This window comes from Equus przewalskii, chromosome 13 (genome assembly GCF_037783145.1).
Source record: "Equus przewalskii isolate Varuska chromosome 13, EquPr2, whole genome shotgun sequence".
Lineage (NCBI taxonomy): Eukaryota > Metazoa > Chordata > Mammalia > Perissodactyla > Equidae > Equus > Equus przewalskii.
Window position 1 is genome coordinate 26,033,179 of NC_091843.1, and position 19,381 is coordinate 26,052,559.

At 52.9% G+C, this 19,381-nt stretch overlaps 1 protein-coding gene across 3 annotated transcripts in view; it reads left to right on the top strand.

Annotated features, from left to right (window-relative positions):
- Positions 1-19,381, top strand: part of ANXA6 (annexin A6) — a 49,723-nt gene that overhangs the window by 3,345 nt on the left and 26,997 nt on the right. For all 3 annotated transcript variants that reach the window (XR_011525476.1, XM_070570410.1, XM_070570411.1), the window contains exons 2-9: positions 6,507-6,550; positions 12,798-12,888; positions 13,573-13,667; positions 14,188-14,301; positions 15,277-15,367; positions 16,316-16,395; positions 18,289-18,345; positions 19,178-19,271. Coding sequence is in view for 2 of the 3 variants with exons in the window: in XM_070570410.1 (XP_070426511.1) it covers positions 6,533-6,550; positions 12,798-12,888; positions 13,573-13,667; positions 14,188-14,301; positions 15,277-15,367; positions 16,316-16,395; positions 18,289-18,345; positions 19,178-19,271 (640 nt within the window). In the remaining variant the exon portion in view is untranslated. The remainder of the gene's footprint in view (positions 1-6,506; positions 6,551-12,797; positions 12,889-13,572; positions 13,668-14,187; positions 14,302-15,276; positions 15,368-16,315; positions 16,396-18,288; positions 18,346-19,177; positions 19,272-19,381) is intronic.

The window sequence follows — 19,381 nt, forward strand, 5'->3', positions numbered from 1 at the left end:
GAGTGTCTTCCTGCGGGCTGAGGGAGGAGCCATCAGGAAAAGGGGAAGGGAAGGGTCTAGATTTTATAAGCCAAGGCCTCTGACATGGGGTGCATACGCCCTGGGGGCCGCTAAAGATGATTTCCTGGGGCACAGGAAGAAACTATTAGACCGCTTATCATATATGCTTTTAATCTCATGCTTAAAGAGTATATTTTTGTTTATCATAATGAATGCTTAATTTTTTTTCTGTTGTTACTGGTGGTGTATAGGATCAAAAAACCCTGCAGATTACTGCACTAGGTTGCCAGCTTCATGGGGGCGGGAGGTCCATCTGTCTCATTTTCTGTTCTACCCCCAACTCCTATCAGTGGGCATGCTGGAGATGCTCAATACATATTTTTTTGAAAATCAGCCCCTGCTTAATGACTAATTTTCTCTGTGACCTTGGGCATCTTACTTACCCCCTCGAGGTATTTCCTGTCCGGGCTATATAACAAGGAATAAAGCACAGTTTAAAAACCATTAGGCTGGATGGTTCCTTTTATTCTGCGATTTTTTCAAGGGGGTCACTAAAGAAAGCATTAAAACAACTCGGTGCATTTCACTCCACAATCCTTCTGAGCCACACCCGGTGGTAGGGATGCAACAAAGTAGCATATCGTACAATAATTTTTAAGGAAGGGCAAAATAATAACTCACACAGGTATAAAAATGATCATGTGCTAAAGATTTTCTTCTATAGGGGCCGGCCCGGTGGTGCAGCGGTTAAGTTCACACATTCCGCTTCTCTGGGGCCCCGGGGTTCGCCGGTTCGGATCCCAGGTGCAGACGTGGCACTGCTAGGCGTCCCACGTATAAAGTAGAGGAAGATGGGCATGGATATTAGCTCAGGGCCAGTCTTCCTCAGCAAAAAGAGGAGGATTGGCTGTAGTTAGCTCAGGGCTAAGCTTCCTCAAAAAAAAAAAAAAAGATTTTCTTCTACTGTTTAATTAATGGCTGGACCAGGCAGAAGAGAATCAGTAGACACCTTTATATTGAAAGGAATGTCCAAATGGAGGCAAACTGGCTTTTCCACCCGAGGGGAAGGGAAGTCACTTGGGCCTTTCCCAGACAGGACAGAATGAGCATGTCTTATAAGAATTATTTTGCGTTACCATCAGTTATCTACAAATTACTGAGCTGTGAAGGAGCTCAAAGACAAAGAAAGACTAAAATCAAATAATCTGGAGAGTCGGAGGTACAGATTCTTTTCTACAACACCTTGGAAGCCAGCAGCTTCCGTCTAGGAGAGGAATGATGCGTCTGCAGTGGTTGACCCAGGCCAGTCAAGTGTAGGTGGTTTAAAGTACTGTGGGGGTTCAAGGAGGGGAAGTCCCTCCTGGCTTCCTAGAAGAGTTGGCAGAATCACCTAGAAAAGTTTTAAAAAATTACCACAACTCAGGCCTCACCCCAGAACCGTTGAATCGGAATCTCTGGAGGTTGACCTTACACTTTGGTAAGTTTGAAAAACTCCCCAGGTGGTCGTGATGAAGCCAGAATGGAAAAAGCACTGGTTTTGATGCCAGAGGGCTGAATGGAAAATACTGGTGGGAGAGATTCCTGGTTTAGGGGGGAGAGGGTGTGGTGGTTGGTGAAGGGGAGGAAGATGAAGGCAGGTAAGTCAAGAAGGATACCAAGGGCCTTGAATGCTGAGCTAAGAGGGCCTGCATTGAAGGGGACCGTTGGGGAAGAGTGAGTGGGCAAAGCAGTGACACGGCTCAGGTTGGAGTTCCCTGGGTCCTCCTGGGGCACAGAAGTCTGGGTGACTTTTTGCATCATCTTCCAGGCTATTTTTTAACTTTTCTCAAATTGCCTTCACCACACATGCCTGGTTTCACCCCCTTACACTCAACAGCTCCTCCCTCCCTAAAAGTGCATTCTAGTCCTCCACAGCCCACCAGCTACCTTTTGAGGACAAAAATGCTTTTTCTTATGCTGGTGTTGCTGTTCTGCCTGACATCCCCTCTCTCTCCTCCTCCCTCGGCTTCCTTCCATTGAGTCCACACTCTTCACCGTGTATTTCAACAAGCCCAAGTCCCTAATATGTGTCTTAACTTTATGTATGCATAACAGACATCAAAAATGGAACATACAAGGACAAGACAAAAAAATTTAGAGAGGTGTAATATTCTCGTCCTGCAGCCCAGTGAACTGTGGTGCCCAGGACCCCACGAGGGAGACCACTGCTCTAATAATGCTGGTTGTGATAACAGAAGCCACCACTTTTTAAACATTTAATCTGTAACTGGTCATTCCAGTTTTATACCATGCCAGTATTTTACCTACGATACTTCATTGAATTGTCACAAATATCTTATGAGATTGTCATTTCAGAGATGAAGGAACTGAGTCAGAAGAAATAACATAACTCACCCAAGGTCGTAAACTAAGAATTTGCAATGTCAGGATTTGAACTCAGGCCATGACTGCAAAGCTTGCATTCCTTATTATAATGTCATACTGCCTCCCTTGTAAATGTTTGGATTTATCATAATAAAAGCTACCATTTGTTGAGCCTTCACTCTGTGCCAGGCACCGTGCTAAAGGCTCTTCATCCATTGTTTCATTTATTTCTCAATACATGGAGGGGTTTTTTTTTTTTTGGGAGGTGAGGAAGATTGGCCCTGAACCAACATCTGTGCCAGTCTTCCTGTATTTTATATGTGGGATGCTGCCACAGCATGACTTGTTGAGTGGTGTGTAGGTCCATGCCTGGAATCTGAACCTGTGAACCCCTGGGCCGCAGAAGCAGAGTGTACAAACTTAACCACTACGTCACCGGGCCAGCCCCTGGAGATATTTTTTTTATATGCATTTTGCAGATGTGGAATTGAGATTTAATTAAGGTAATTTACCTAAACCACAAACTGGTAAGAGGCAGAGCTGTGACTCCCAGGTAGGTCTGATCTCCAGGCCCCTGCCTCTTGCATGACTTGGACAAGACCCCATCCCTGTCCAGCTCTCAGTTTCCACCAACTCTCTGGTTGGGCAGTGGTGAGCCTCAGGTCCTCCAGCTCTGGTGTCTTCTCTACCCCAGACCTTCCTCCTAGAGTCAGTCCTGAGCTCCCAAGAGGAAGGAAGTAGCGTGATTGCTTGCAGTCTAAAGGTCTAAGGTGGGGGTGGTCACATCTGCAAAAGCCCCCAGGCAACCCTACCCTTGAATGGGTTCTGGAATGATCAGTCCTCTTAGATATCCAGGTCAGAAGAGATTCAGGGTTCCTGGGAGGAGAGAGGCGCACGTCTAGAGTGGCCATAGCTGCCAGCCTTTAGAAGCTGTTTCAACCAAGGTGATGAAACTTGCATATGGGCTGGGAGGGCTGGAGATAGAGAGGAATCCTGTGACCGGGATGCAGGGGGACCCTCCTAGGACTGATATTCTGAGATTTTGCTGTGAAAATCCCTGGTTGAAATCTATGAAAGCCTCCCACGTCCACGCTGGATTTCCCAAAGAGGGAGCGGTGTTATTCCCATTATACAGATGTAGAAACTGAGGTCCAGAGATAGAACCTGGCTTGTCTGAGATTACAGACAGATGGGAACCAGAACCAGGGTCTTTTCCCGTGAACTCTTCCTAATGTCCCGTTGCAGCCCTGGCCCAAGGCTGTGTGGAGGCCTGTTATGACCTGGAGCCGGGAGTCAGGAGGCTGGCTGTTGTCTGGGCCCTGGCAAGTCACTTATCCTCCCTGACATGGCTTCACCCCGTCTCGAAAATGAGGGGCTTGGAGGAGTGGCTCACCAGGGGCCCTCTGGGATTCTGAAACATTGGATCTAAAACATTTATGTAACAGCCAGTTTGAGAAGTGTGGTGTGGGTTGCTCTGGGAGGGATCAGAGCCCCTTGCAGAGCCAGGGTGGAAGGCGCCGCTGTGACGAGCTGCAGAGCTTCCCTGAGCCTCAGAGGAGGGGCTGTGGGAGTCCAGCCCCCGAAACTGCAGGCTGAGCATCTAGTTCTGGAGGAAGCTTGCTTCTCATGTGCCCACAAGACTCACATCCACCGCTCTCGGAGCCGAGAGTATTTTCCCAAAGCCTCCGAGGCCCCTCCTCTGAGCCGTCTCTCCTTGGAAGGGGCTCTGGTCCAGATGGGCCTGGGCTGCAGCCAGCAGCTGAAGTTTCCAGCAACAAGGCCAAAGGAGAACGCTTTGAGGCTGGAGGTGCAGGTGACAGGCCTCAGCTGGCTTCTTGGGCCTCCTGAGGTCCCTGTTTGTCTGCCGGCCCTGGGACTCCCTCACCCTCTGCCCAGGCCTGAGGAAACCCGGAGCTGGCTCCCGGCCAGACCCTGGGGGCAGTGTGGGCCCCTGTCCGCTGTCAGGGGCAGTTTCCATTTCCTGGTGAGGGCTGCAGTTTGCCTCAGGGGCCCCTGGTTGTCAGGGGAACAGCAGGGTTTCCTCGAACTCCCCTGTGGCTGCAGGCCGATCTCTGTCCGTCTCATGTCTGTCTGCTGACTGCAGTTTGGAGGCCTCGTAATCAGGCAGTGGGGACACAAGGGCAAACCCGACAAAGCCCTGTCCTCGGAACTTCCCACAGCGAATGCCACCATTTATTGAGAACATCGCTCGGCCGGGCCTCGTGTGCTCTGCCCTTGACCTAAGTTATGGCTCATCCTCCAGCAAGCCTACGAGGCAGGACAGGGAAAGCCCCAATTTCGCCCTTGAGATAACCTTGAACTCAGCGATGAGCAGGATGCTCAAGGTCACACAGCTAATAAATGACAAAATGGATTTGAATCCAGACCTGTCTGACTGCAACACCCGTGTTCTCCCCACTGTGTCACCCCACCTGTGACCCCAGAGTGAGAGCAGGATTGTGGACTGGGGTCAGGGCCCATCTCCCGTAAGTATTTAGTGGGGGGAGTGGTCTGTGGAGAACTGGAAGGCGGAGCTGAAACGTCTCCTTGGTCTCTCCCCTCTCCTAGTTCAGCTCCTTGTAGGTCTTACTGAGTAAGTCTGGTAGTTATTTTTACTTTTAAAAAGTAATATGTAGACATGGTTAGTAAGATGGAATTGTGCCGTCCTGACTAAACCGGAAAGCGCCGGTCCTTTCTGCTCCTCTAACCCTGAGAAGATGCTTCCCTTGTGTCTTTGCTGTCCTGCTGTGGGTGCTCACTAGCCCAGCCCCTCCCCGTGCTCTTCCCCTTTCCAAACCAGTTACGTCCCTTTTCTCATTTCTTTTTCGGTGAGATATCTTTGTTTCTTATTCCTTCACTGTAGACCCCGTCTCCTGACACCCCCCGCAGTGAGATCCTGTGTCCTGTTTGTTCAGTCACACCCCACCCCCCCATGACCTTCTGTCCCATCAGAGAAAAGTCCAAAGTCTTCACAGTGGACGCAGGCGCTGTCCCCGACCCCCATCCCACCAGTGTCCCCACCCCCATTCTCTGTTTCCACATCGCCACGCCGAGCTCCTTGACCGCACTGCCTGCAGGTGTCCACGTGGGTCATGAGACCCTCTGACCACTCCACCTGGGACTGACCCCTTGTCACTCACTTCTGACCAAGCTTCATCTTTTCTCCTTCGTTCTTATCGCAGCCTGATGTACGTCTGCATTTGTTATTCTTCCCCATTCCAGAGTAGGCCCAGAAAAGCAGAGTTTTTAAAAGCTCTTTTGTTTACTGCTGTGTGGTGCCTGACTCGAGCAGATGGTGAAGAAGTGTTCACTGCCTTACCCAGGAACCATGGACAGCCCTTCAGATATTTGCACCAGGGGACCCGCAGCCCCTTGGCTCTGCTCTTCTGCAGACCCTCAAGCCCTGGGCTCTGAAACCGTCCTTGGTGACTTGGAAGGAGAACACGCGTGGTGCAGATAGCATGGACTCTGGAATCAGCACTTCGTTGAGTTCACGTCTAAGCTGTGTGACCTTGGGCAAATTATTTAACCCCCTGACCCTCCATCCTCGGTTCACTCCTTTATAGAAAAGGGGAATCTGATGCTGGGAAGGATGGCTGCGAGGATTAAGGGAGACAACATCTGGGGAAGTGCCCTACGCAGCCTGGAGGAGTCACGTGGTCAGTGGTCGTGCCCACTCCCCCTCTCTGTTCCAAGTCCCTTTTCCATCATGGTGTGAGTGTCTGGACACCTGCTATCTATGGGTTGTCCTCTGAAAAGTGCATCTGGCCCTGAGCCAGGTCTCTGGGCGTAATTTAACCTGAAGGGCTGGAGGCAGCTGGAAGACAGCAGCGGATGTATATGCCCTTGGGAGAAAGGAAGGGTGAGGAAATTTGGGGGAAAGAATGAAGGAAACAGGGTCAGCCCTGGTGGCCTAGTGGTTAAGTTAGGCGTGTTCTGCTTTGGTGGCCTGGGTCTGGTTCCCAGGCATGGACCTACACCACTTGTCAGTGGCCTTGTGGTGGTGGCCCACATACAAAATAAGGGAGATTGGCACAGGTATTAGCTCAGGGCCAATCTTCCTCAGCAAAAAAAGAAAGAAAGAAAGAAAAGAAGACAGCAGAGCACAGGGGAGTCTCATGAGATGTCTTTCTTCTCCACAGTGTTTCCTGCTGCAGAAACTGAGACCATGGCCAAACCAGGACAGGTAAGGAATCTCTCCCCTCCGAGGCTGTTCTCTGCCTTCCCTGGCTCTGGGCTCCTCCCTGAGTCACTAGGCCTGCTGCAGAGATCCCTGGTACCTTCAGCCTGAAAGGAGCAGGATAAGTTCTCAGGCTTTCCTTGCTCTTGTTATAAGTCACACCTCTTTCAGATGCAAGTGACTAATGGCAATACACAACATCCTAAGCAGAAAGGATATGTCTTGGCTCACATGACTGAGAAATCCAATGGCTTCAGGTCTGGCTGGATCCAGGGGCCCAAACGATATTGTCAGGATTTGGCCTCTGAGCTGGGCTTCCTCTGGGTGGCTTCATTCTTGGGCAAATTCTTCCCTGCCTGAGCACGCTAGCCAGCAGCAGCTCCAGGCTTCCATTCGCCTGTCTGAGAGTAACAACATAACTTATTCCCCGTGATTCCAAGGAAAGTGCCAGGTTTGGTTTTCATTGGCTGGGCCTGGGTAACTTGGAGCCAGGTGGCAGAGTCAGTCCCAGCTGAACTGAGTGGCCCAAGAGTGGTGCCCCCAGGAATGGAGATGGATAGTGCAGGCAAAAGCATTAGAGGGTCCTGTGCTCTCGAGGTGGACATGTTCCCTGTCACATGCATTTGAGATTCAGTTTGCCTGACTTGGAAGATCCCGGTCTTTCGTGCTGTGTGACCACTTCGCTGGGCAGTAGAATTCGAGGTGCATCAGAGCTTTTACTCCTCTCTGTGGCCAGAGCTGGGTTCTGTCCTTGGTCAGAGCAAGGTGTCATTCTGTGCCAGGGTTTGCTGAGAGTAGTCCCTGTTGGCTGGCCTTAGAGAAAGAGTCGTGGTCACTGTGAGGATGGCATCGGAAAGGGAGAATAGAACTAAGGGATGCCTGACTTGGCCCCGTTTGCCCCTCACGTCAGTCACAGAGCTCCTGCCCACAGACATAATACAGGAGCTGTGTGATCTTGGCTGGGTTCTTTACTCTCTCTGGGCCTCAGCTTTCATTATGAGGTGGTTGAGCTTAGTAAAAACTAAACTTTGTCCCTGTCTATTGTCTTGCCACCCAGTGGACAAGGGCCGTAAGGCCCTGTCTAGTCGCAGTTCTAGAAGAACGCAGTGTATTATGTGACAAGGATTCGTACTCAAGAGACTCCTAGCCATGGTCGCCCTCTCAGCCTCTAAGGAGCATCCTTTGCACAAGTGGCTTCTCCGGCCAGGAGGAGAGAGTGTTAGTGGTTATGGGCAAAGAGCCGGGGCGGAACTTTTGCTGTTCCTCACTTCCCATGTGTTGTCATCCCAGATCTACTTCCTGAGAGGCATTTGAATTACAGGGTTCTAGGTGCCCGAAGTGGACTGATCAGGCCCCAGGAGATCAGAGGGGCCAGGACCCAGGGCGCAGATCTTTTAGACTCCTGGTGCAGTGCTCCCAGACCATGCTGTCTTTCTGGCTGACCTGTGGTTTCTTGTTGCCGTGGACCAGGGGTCAGTAGACATCTTGCAAGCAAGAGTCCCAGGGTGGCAGAGCCTTAGGGGCCGCTCGTCCCATGGCGGGAGTTGGGATCCCGCACGCACGGTGCTGATGCTCTGCTGGGGCAGTAAAGGCAGTGCAGAGGCCTGCGGGTTGGGGTAACAGGAAGCTGCCTGGAGGGAGCTGCTCGGGAAGAGCAAGGGGCTGAGATGGTCTAGGTGGAGCAGATGCTGGGACAGAAGGCCAGAGGGAGGGAATGTCGTGTGCTCAGGGCGGTGAAAGTAATCTGGCGTGCTCAGAGGGCAGGGGTTTCGGGAAGGGGAGGAAGTTCAGAAGACGGTGTGGAGAAGAGCAGGAAAGGTCTTCCTCCATTCAGCCAAAGCTTGGGTCTTTTGCTTCCAGTTTTAGCACCCAATTCTGCTTCTAGTTCCCCCTTCCCAACACACACACGTGCACAGAACAAGCCACTCATTCTTTCGTCTGGTCCAGATCACCCCACATTCCTCTTGCTGAGTTCTCTCTGTCTTTCCTTCCAGAACAGGGGTACTTGAGGCCCAAAGATGTAAAGACATAGCGCGGCATCACAGAGAGGTCCCGGAGGCTTGGCTGTGTGGCCTCAGCCTCACAGGGATGGTCTGGGTTCGAATGTGATGATGGGCATATGGAACGCTTGAGGACAGGGCGAGAGGGTCGGAGCTGGTACCTGGAGCTCCAGGAGCTGCAGAGACAAGGCCTGAGTCCGGCCCAGGCGAGGCAGCTCTCAGCTGGAGCCCTGGCCGGGCCACCATCTCTTTGGGTGACATCACTTCTGCTCCCGAGAAGCCTCGGGGCTCCTCTAGCAGCAGCCTGGGTGGGGCCCAGGACCATGAAACCCCAAGGCCCAGGCTGCTCACCAGCTGGCACTGCGACCTGCTGAATATTTCAGGGTGGAAAGTGCCTTCTGCTCTGCTTTCCCCTCGCCTCCTACTCATCGTGGGTACCTGAGGCCAGGAACCTGCCTGCTGCAGGAGTGACAGGGAGTCAGTGAGGTGGAGAAGTGGGGACAGCTGCACAGGTGGCACTTGGAGATGTAAAATTCTCCAAGTTGGTGTGAAGATGACCAGCCATGGGTGATTTGAAGGACTGTCTCTCTGTCTCTGAGTGTGACCCTTGCCAAGGCCCCCTGTGCACCCCCTCTTCTAGTGGCTGTGATCCTATGGGGTCCTGGGATAACTAGTCTGCGGGCAGTTCCCTGGAAGGCTTTATTTTCCTTTGCAAAGACCCACAGGGGAGCCCAGCCTTGCTGCTCGCTAGGCCTGTCTCTGAGGGAACGTCTGATGAAGCCTTGTGTCAGGCAGCAGACTTCCTTCCCCCGCGGGGCACTCCATCAGCCACAGCCCCTTCCCCACACCCTGCCCAACCACTGCACTGTGCCAGGAGGGAGGGGGAGGAGGTGGAGGAGCAGCAACAGGAGAGAGGGGCATCAGCTCCCTGCTGAGACCTCTGCCTTTCCTCCTGGGGACACGCTTCCACCCTCTCCTCTTCTCCTTACCTCCTGGTAACCTCCAATCCCACGATCATGGCGGCTTTGGGCATCCACACTGAGCACTGGAGACTCTGGGCTGGCTGCCCTGCATGTTGCTTGCCTGCTCTTGCCTCTCTGTGAAGCCTTTTCCCTCCCCCAACCCCTTGGGGCCAGCTGCTACTCATCTTTTAGGACACAGCTTAGTCTTCACCTCCAAGAAGTCGTCTTTGATCTGCTGAGAATATATTCACAGTCATATTCCATCCATGCACCCATCCGTCTCGGAACAAATATTTAGTGAGTGCCTGGTTGTGCCAAGCCCTGGGGAGTTCATCAGTGAGCAAGGCAGACTCTCAGAGCTTTCTAGAGGGAATTTCTCTTTCCTGGCTCCCGTGTTACCCTTAGCATAGTATCTACCACACTGTGTTGTAGTTGGAATTGTCATGATCTCCCGGCCAGGCTGTGAGCTCTTAGTGGTCCCTGGTCCTAGCATTATGCAGGTGCTCAGGAAACGTTGCGTGAATGAATGAGTGGCATGGTAGCCTGAGGTGCCTTGGAAGCGTGAGTGTCCAAGACAGCGAGAAGCACTTAGGGTCTCACGGGTTGGATGGATTGCTGCCTATTGATAGCCTTGAAAATGGGCTCAGAATGGCACAGAGAGGACATGGGCCTGCCTAGAAGGAGCCAGCTCCAGCAGAGGAGGCAAATGGTACAGGATCCAAGGGGAGGAACAGACGGACGTTGCTAATGAGGGGAGAAGCCCTGGGCTGTGTGATGTTGTCCCTTCCTCACTCAAGGCCCCACCTGGATGGAATCTGAGGGGAAGGGAGAGAGCCTGATCTGTTGGAAAGAACCTTGGGTTCTCTTCCTAGCTGGGCCTCTGACTTGCTATGTGGTCTTGGATATGTCACCTTCCCTCTCTGTTTTGGAGGTCTGCTGGGACACAGGTGGTAATAGGAGACCAGCTTTCCTCATGTGGTTCTCAGAGGGCTTTCCCTCCTTTATTCCAAGCGAGCACTGGGAGGCAGGTCCTACCATTGGCACAGTGGATTGAAGGCTGGAGTGAATGTGGGTTAGGCCAAGAGGACTCAGACAGGTAGAGAGAAAAGCACACATGGGTCATAGCACCAGGCTAGCCTGTCAAAGGGCCCGGACAGACCATAGAGGACCTGGCCCCTCCTGGCATCTTTCAAAGCTGCATACTGCAACGCTGGTCCCAAGAGTCGCTGGCATTGGAGAGAGCATGGCTGGAAACCCACTGCCAGGAGAGGGCTCTCCTCCACCACCTCCCCCTTCAGCATCCTCCGTCTCAGCCTGAGCCATCACGGGTCTTCATCCATTCCTTCCACCCCGTCACGGCTACTGAGCCCCTTTGTGTCGCTGTGTCCAGCACTCTGCCAGGTGCTGCCCATACATCTGTATTTGTCTTATTCATAGCACAGTCCCCACCCGCCATGGAGTCAAGAAACAAGTGGGAAGCTGAACTAAGGGGTCTTTAAGGAGCCTTGCAAAGCCGTAACTGTAATTCTGGCCTTCTCAGCCGTCCGTCCATCCTAGAAGCTCCTATTCTCTGCTCTGCTTCTTGATACTCCTGGGTTGGAGGGTGTCCAGAGAGAAAGACAAACAGGTTTGGAAGTCACATTCCTGTAGGACACCAGTTGTTTTGTCTTCTTGTTTGTCTCTTCTGTGGCAAACACTTGAGTGCCTCCTTTGTTCTGTCTCTGTGCAGTGGACAGGATGGACCTGGTGCTGCCCTCGGGTCTCTGTCAAGCTGCCTGCCCCGGGTGTTGTGGTCAGCAGGGATTTCTCCGGCTCCGGCCCGTGCGGGGTGCAGCGAGGCACAGGGACACTCTGGCGGGAAAGCCACCATCCATGCTCACTGAACTCCTTGCGAGGCTCTGGTCTGGGTAGCTGGCATGTGTTGCTCTTTCCTTCTCTGCCCAGGGCTGCGATCAGGTTGCAGAGAATTCACGGGTGGCGGGAAGAGGGCCGTGTCTTTCTGGTCACTGCCCTGTAAGAACTTTAAATAGCAACCCCGTGCCCACGCCTGCGTACCTCGGAGGAGCCAGCAACTGCAGACGTAAACTGAGGAGCATGCAAATGTCTGGCCAGGTCCGCAGTGCAGGCGCTGGGAGATGCAGGCGATGGTCGGAGGCCCGTTTTTCCTGTCTACTTCTTACCCCTTTAAGGCACAGGTTATGTGCCACCCACATTCCCTCTGTGAAGCCTTTCCTGGTTCGCTCCCCATGCTGAAATAGGCCTCTACTGTTTTCCCACATTCCTTTGCCTCTGTCTTAGGGTGTTTATCACAAGGTTTATGGTGATTTGTGTGCTTATCTCTCCTCCACTGGGTCAGAAGCTCATGAAAGACAGGGTTGGGTCTTTCTCCCTGGTCTGCCACCGTCAGCATTGGGCCTGGCACAGGCTGAGCAAGTGCCCTGTCACCGTGCTGTGTGCTCAGTACCTTGGGCTCTGGCATCCTCCGCTCTCCCAGCTCTCAGCCGCTGTCCCAGGCCCCATATTTCTTGGGGCCGTGTAGCTGACCCACATCTGACTTCTCTGTGAACCAGCCCATTGTGCTTTCAGGTTCTGTGTGGAAGATCCTCTGGCTCCGCCTCTCTGCCCCTTCGCCCCAAGGACCCAGCCAGCTTGTCCTCAGATGCCAGTTCACAGCTTGCTTTACAGGGCCCAGCGGGGCGGCACCTTGTCTTAGCGGCAAATTGGAGGGTGGCTCTGGGCCCCCCTGGGCCAAGCCCCCACCCTCCGAAGCTGATGGCTGCAAGGTTTCTGGAGCTGGAGAACAGAGGGGAACAGCCCGGAGATCTGGGGTCTGTGTGACCCTCTGCAAGTGGCTTCCCTTCCTTGGGCTCGGCTTCTTTGTTTCTCTGATAGAGATCATCTTAAGTGCTTCTGCAAGTTTCTAAAATACTCACATTAATGGAGGTGACGGGGCTTTGTAAACCACAAAGTGCCATTAAAATATGCGAGACTCTTGTTTCTCCTGCCTGGATCATTTGCACCCCTGCACTCAGCTGGCTTTTATCTCTGCTGGGTCCTAGCAAAGTGGTGCAGGGCCCTGGCCTTCTTTACTGAGCCGCCCTCCCTTGGGGAAATGGCACCGGCTTTGGGGCAGGTGGCGGCAGGAGGTGACCGATCCCTATGCTGACCTAGGCCTTCTGAGGTCACTGCTTGCTTTTAGGGGAAAGGAGCTCAGCCTGTGGCCGGGGTTAGGAGAGCGGCATGGGGCTGGGGCCACAGTCAGCAGCTCACCCTCTGCTTTTCTCTCTACAGGGCTCCAAGTACCGGGGTTCCGTTCACGACTTCCCGGACTTCAACCCCAGCCAGGATGCCGAGGCCCTGTACACTGCCATGAAGGGCTTTGGTGGGTGCTTGGCCACTGGGAGGGGGGCCCCCAGGAAAGGGAGTGGGATTCACTGGGGCTTGGGGGTGTCCCCACAGGTGCGCACAGCCCAGAGCCCTTTTGGGGTGGGGGTGAGATGAACTCGTCTTTTTTTGTTTCCTCTTCTTATTTTTTTATAACTTTATAATAAAATATTCCAGACCAACAGAAAGGTCTGAAGAATAATAGAAGCTTCACCCGTACACCTGCCACCCAAGCTGAGAAACAGCTCCTGCCTCCTCAGATGGTTGAAACCTCCTTGGCAGGTCCCCCTGCCGCCTCTCCTCTTGGGGGTAACCACCACCCTGAATTCAGTGCTTGTTTTTCTCTTTTATTTTTCTTGTCATGAAAAGAACCCTGTCCTGGGTGTTAGGACCCCTGGGTTTTTCTAAGCCATCCTCGCTGTAAGACCTTGGGTGAGTCTCTGCCCCTCTCTGGGCCTCTGTTTCCTTATTTGTGTGATGAGGAGCTGGATCGTGGGCCCTCTGAGCTCAGATGCTGTGTGTGCTGTGATCCCTCTCAGTGGGGGCTTGGCAGGTCTCCATAGATCCCCCCCTCCCCTGACGCCACCGCCCTGCGGGCAGAAGGCTGGACTGCAGGGAGCAACCCCGGTGGCTTTCCTGAAGGCAGGTTGGGGTAGGATGACGGGTGCCTCCCCTCTTCCAGGCAGTGACAAGGAGGCCATACTGGAGCTGATCACTTCCCGCAGCAACAGGCAGAGGCAGGAGATCATCCAGAGCTACAAGTCCCTCTATGGCAAGGTAACCATGGCCACCGGAGGGCGGGTGAATGGTTCCAGCCATGTGTGCCTTCAGGGTCTTTCCTGAGTATTTACTCCAGGGCAGCCTCTCTGCTGGCTCTTCTGCCTCCTTTTTTCTCCTCTTCAGTCAGGGAACATTCATCCACAGATAGTCTAGAGCACATGCTATGTGCTGGGCCCTGTGCTAGGTGCTAGTGCCACGCAGGTGACTAAGACCTGTGCAGCGTCACCCTGGGGCCCACAGACAGTGGGAGAGACACACAGTAAACAAGTAAATGATGGTGAGGAAGGGGCACGATGCTATGGGCTGGACTCCTGCACTGCCATATGCCAGCTGCGTGACTTTGGGAAGTTGCCTGACGTCTCTAAGCCTGTTTCTTAAGGTTGATGAGAGTACGTAGCTCCAAGAGGGCCGATTAAGTGGGCCGATTGAATTGTCCGTGCCTGAGTGAGTGCTTATTAAATGTAATTCTTACGTTATAGCTGCTCTTCCTTCTTCCTCCGCCTCCCTCTCCCCCCAGGACCTTATCGCTGACTTGAAGTATGAGCTGACGGGGAAGTTTGAACGACTGATTGTGGGTCTGATGAGGCCGCTTGCCTATTGTGACGCCAAAGAAATTAAAGACGCTGTCTCCGTAAGAAGCACGTGTCTGTGTGTTGGGGATGGGCATGGTTACTGGGAAGATTCCTGCTTCTCTAGCAAGTATTCCGTGAGCCCTGCTCCCACCCGGCGGACGTGCTCTGCTTCAAGAGGCAACTTGCCCAAACCCTGTCCCAGAGGGGCACCGAGGGTCTCCTCCAGAGGGACAGATGTGGGACACATGTTGCTGTGGGGCACACCCCATAAAAGGGGGCCCTTGGCCCAGACCCCCACACCAACAGCTCAGTCCTGAGGGAGCAGAATATAGGGATGTGGAGACACACTGCCCAAAGGCCAAGGGCGTTCTGAAAGAGGTTACAGGGCAGGGCCCTGGGCCTGGGGTGGCTTGAGCGAGTGTCGTAGAAGATGAGGGGATCCAGTTGGGCTCGAAAGCCTGGAGAGGATTGGTTGATCAGAGTGTTAAGGTCCTTCCAGGCTGGAGAAGAAATGGCAGGAGAGGTTGTGGCGGTGTGTTCAGGTATGAGGAGCAGCTTGGTCTGGTTGAGGTAGAGGGTTGCTCCCTAGGAAGCAGGGAGAGATCAAAGCCGTCAAGTGTGCCCAGGACTTTACACTTTATGATGTGCTATGATCTTTGTCTCAGATGAGCCATCAAACATGAATTCATTGCATAAACTGAAAAACTTAGCAAGGTGAGAGATTCTTACCTCCTCCATCTCCCTGGGAGTTTGGCAGAACAACCAGTATCATCTCCATTCTATAGAGGGAGAAAACTGAGGCCCAGAAAGATAGTGTCTTAATGAGAGGTCACAAAGCAAGCTGTGGGCAGAGGTGGGACTCGAACCTGTGTCTTTTGATTTTCAGGCAGCAGCTCCAGATCGATGCATAAGAGCTGTGGTTGGAGCACCCTGAGTGCTGGGGGTTTCATAGTTCTGGCCGCTCCAGGCTCCCAACCCATGGCTGGTGGTCAGCCATCCCCACCCGTGACTCGTGTACCCCTCTCTTCTCCCAGGGCATTGGCACCGATGAGAAGTGCCTCATTGAGATCTTGGCTTCCCGCACCAACGAGCAGATCCACCAGCTGGTGGCAGCATACAAAGATGGTGAGATGGGCAGGAGGGGCCATTCCGGTTTTTCAGATATGAAATGAGGGTGATTGCAAGGGTGGGGACCTAAAGACTATCCACCCACCTTCTTTCCTCTTTCCCTCTGACTGTCCATCTGTCTGTCCATCTGTCCATCCATCCTAGAAGTACCTGCTCTGTGCTGGACAATGTGCTAGGTTCTCAGGATATGGTGGTGGGAAAACCCACGTGGTCCCTGCCTCCCAGAGGTTATAGACTAAGGAGGTAACGAGGGACACAGACCATCAATAGGTGAACTTGTGATGACATACGTGGATAAGTGTTATGAAGGAAACAGATGAGATAACAAGAAGCAGGCTTGACCTGCTTCAAACAGGTGGTCGGGGAAAGCCTGTCTTAGGAGGAAATGAGAAGGAGCCAATTGTATAAGGAGTGGAGAGAAGATCCCGGGAGACAGAGGGAACAGCAAGTCCAAAGGCCCTGGGGCAGTGATGATCCTGGTAGGCAGAGCGAGGCGAGAGTGGCAGAGGGCAGGGCAGCATCACGCAGGGCCTCGTAGGCCAAGAGAAAGAGACAGTGTTTTCTTCTAAGTGCAGTGGGAAGCAGGGGAACCCAGGTTCAGATAGGAGCTTGAAGACAGTCAGCCTTGTGGCTGTGGGTTGGAGAGGGAGTGAGAGCAGAAACAGAGAGAACCTTCAGAAGGCTGTGACTGTCCAGGAGATGAGACGGTTCCTGGAGTGGGATGGCACAGGTGGGGATGGAGAAAGGGGTGGATTACATCCCATCTTGCTGTGGGTCAGTACAAAGAATGGTGAAAACACACCCTGGGTCTTGCCATGGCCGTCATGGAGACTGGGTTTGGGATTTGTAACAAACGCTGATCATTTTAGGGGCAGCAGGGACCTTTATCCCGGATCCCTGGGGTCTCCTGGGCATGGGACTAGAGCTTGTGTTCCTTCCCTGCAGCCTACGAGCGAGACCTGGAGGCTGATGTCATTGGTGACACCTCTGGCCACTTCCAGAAGATGCTCGTGGTCCTGCTCCAGGTTGGTCCACCTTGGGGCCCTAAGACCCTCCCGGAGCTCCCTACCTGAGTGCAGGCCGAGGGCTGTGGGCACCTTCTCCGTGTTCCCCCGGACAGGTGGTCTGTGAGGGGCTCCTTGGTGGGTCCTCAGGTATGAAGTCTTCCTTGTATACTGTGGCTGCCCCTCCCCAACTGCCCATTTTATCGTCGAACTTGAGATGGTTTCTCTGTGGCTTACCTGGGGGTAGAATCTGTGCATCCGGGGGTCTGTTCTGTTCCCCCTGGCTTGCACAGGCAGGTGTGTCCACGTGACCCGCATTTCCCTTTGCACACGGCCTTCTCTCCTGTGCCTGGGAATGTCCTCTCCTGTGACCTCCTTCCTCTCTCCACACACACCCCTGCCTGCACCTCTCTGGGCCTCCCTCCTGCCTTTGCTTCTCCAGAGGCGGCACGGACCTCAGGACAGGCAGACACGTGGCATTTCTGGGGCTGCCTGCATTGCGTCTCCCACAGCCGAGCCCGCTCCTCCCCCCACCCACAGAGTCCACGAAAAAGACCATAACGAGGCTGCACGCCCGTGTCCTGTGCTGACTTCAACCTGCCACGCTGGGTTCTTTGTTCATTTTCCCGTGCAATGTGTTTTTTAAAGAAAACACTTTGAGTTAGTTACTAACATTTAAAAATAGGGAGATTGTGTTCAAAAATCAGACTTCTGGATTCTTTTGAATAATTGAAAGTTCTGGCAAGAGCAGACCTGCATTCAGCGTGACTGCAGTGGGCTGGAGAGCGGGTCCCACTCTGCCGCTTCACTTGACCTCCCCGGCCCCACGGGAATCTCTGACTGCGGGCCGTGTAGGAACAGGCTTTGAGGTGGCTCAACCCCAGCTCCGTTTATGAAGCTTTATAAACGTTTGTGAAGCTTTCTATATAAATTAAGCCACCTCTGTGTTTCTTTCACTCCTCTCCCGCCACTCATTTTACATCAGCTGTTCCCAGTTCTTTTCCTCAAGTTGATTGTAACAATCCACATCCCATATTAAGCTACTGGCTAATTATCCGAATCGTCAGGAATGGGCAAGTATGACCTTTGTCCCCATTTTCAAAGCTACTTGTTCTGGAGAGGAGAGTTTCCGCCTGAATCTTGGAGTCAAGGATGTTGCCTCCTCAAGATCTAACACCAATTGGGGGGTGAGGTGGCCCGATTGTAAGTGTGTGGCTCTGTCTTCTTAAACTCAGTCCCAGAGAGACCCAGGGGGTTGAGATCCTGAGGTGCACAATCCGGGGGAAAGAGGAGATAAGCAAGGCTTGACCTCTGCCCGCATACCGTGGAGCCCGGCAGGGCTTGCTCCAGTCCCCGTGAGGATCCTCCGCTGTCAGGTGGGGCATAGGGCGAGGGCGGAGCAGCGGAAACACCAGGAGGATTTGGTGCCTTCACAGCTTGTGAGCTCAGATCTCAGGGCCCGAGTTGCACATCCTCATTGGTGGTTATTTGGGTTAGGGTACGGGAGCTCCTAATAGAACACAAATGTGCAGACTTTTTGCCCCTGCCACATCATTTTTGGGGGCATCATGGGCCACGGCAGAACTTTGTGGCAAGCGCCCTGTCCTCAGAGATCTCAGTTCAAGGCTCTGGCTTCCTGTGTGATGGGAGCACCTAGAAGGGCCTTGGTTATTCTCAGGACACCCCTGTTTGGTCCCAGCTCCGAGGATGAAGGGAGAAACCAGTGGGGGGGACCTCTGATTTCTCTCTAAAATAGGTGCTGTGGTCTCGATCCAGGGGCAGCTGTAAGTCACTGCTCCTGGACACTTCCAGGCCGCCATGTTTTTCCCAGTGCTCTCTGTCACCACCGCCGGCATCCAGGCCTTCCCCCTGGCTTTGGTAATTGAGGCACATGTCCCTTGTCTCTCTGCCCAGGGAACCAGGGAGGAGGACGACGTAGTGAGTGAAGACTTGGTGCACCAGGATGTCCAGGTAAACAAGCACCGGGGGAGGTCCCCGAGGCACAGCCAGGGGAGAGGGTGGGGATCGGGCACGGGCTGGAGGAGAAGTAATTTGCATCAAATACCAGAAATAACTGACTCATAGCCATCATTTATACAGTGCTTTGCTGAAGGAAGGATTTAAGTTATCTTTCAAAGATACCCAGCTTCTATAAAGTTGATGAGATGTATGTTGGAGCTTTCATCATTTGTTCATTTATTCGTTCAGTTGGTTAATATTTATTGAACACCTACTATGTGCCAGGCACTCTGCCAAGCATTGGGGAATCACCAATGAACAAAGTTAGACAGTACTGGGAGAGACAGGCATATATTAATCACACAAACACCTTCTCTATCAACATACCATGTATTCCAAGTGTTTTGAGCCCCTACTGTGTGGCAGTAACACCGTGGAGGCCAATACAGGGAATGCTAAGACATAGTCCCTGTCCTTCATGAGCCCACACAGTAGTGGTGAGTCAGGCATATAAAGAAATCATTGTAATATACAGTGGATCAAAGCTATAAAGAAGCAGAAAGCTATAGGAACCTAGAAGAGGGAGAAGGGGAAGAGAATTCTGCCTGGGGCATCAGGAAGTGCCTTGAGAACAAATGGGACTTTTAATCTGGGCCTTGAAGGTTGAGTAGGAGTTTCCTCAGAAAGAAAGGGAGACAGGCATATGTATATGTGTATGCAGAGGTCCTGACACTACCAGTTACTGGTTTGTTCAGGGATCTGGCAGTAGTTGTAAGTGACTTGGCCAGGAGTCCTGTCTCCTGAGGTTTCCTCCTTCAGTTAAGTCCCACTTCTTCCCCTTCAGGACTTGTACGAGGCAGGGGAACTGAAATGGGGAACAGATGAAGCCCAGTTCATTTACATTTTGGGAAATCGCAGCAAGCAGCATCTTCGGTTGGGTAAGCTCCAGAGACCCACAGCTGCCCCCTGGGGGTTGTGCCAAGAATTCCTTTCGCTTTTCCTTTACTAATGGAGCATGATAGCTACTTCATCCACAGCCCAAACCCGA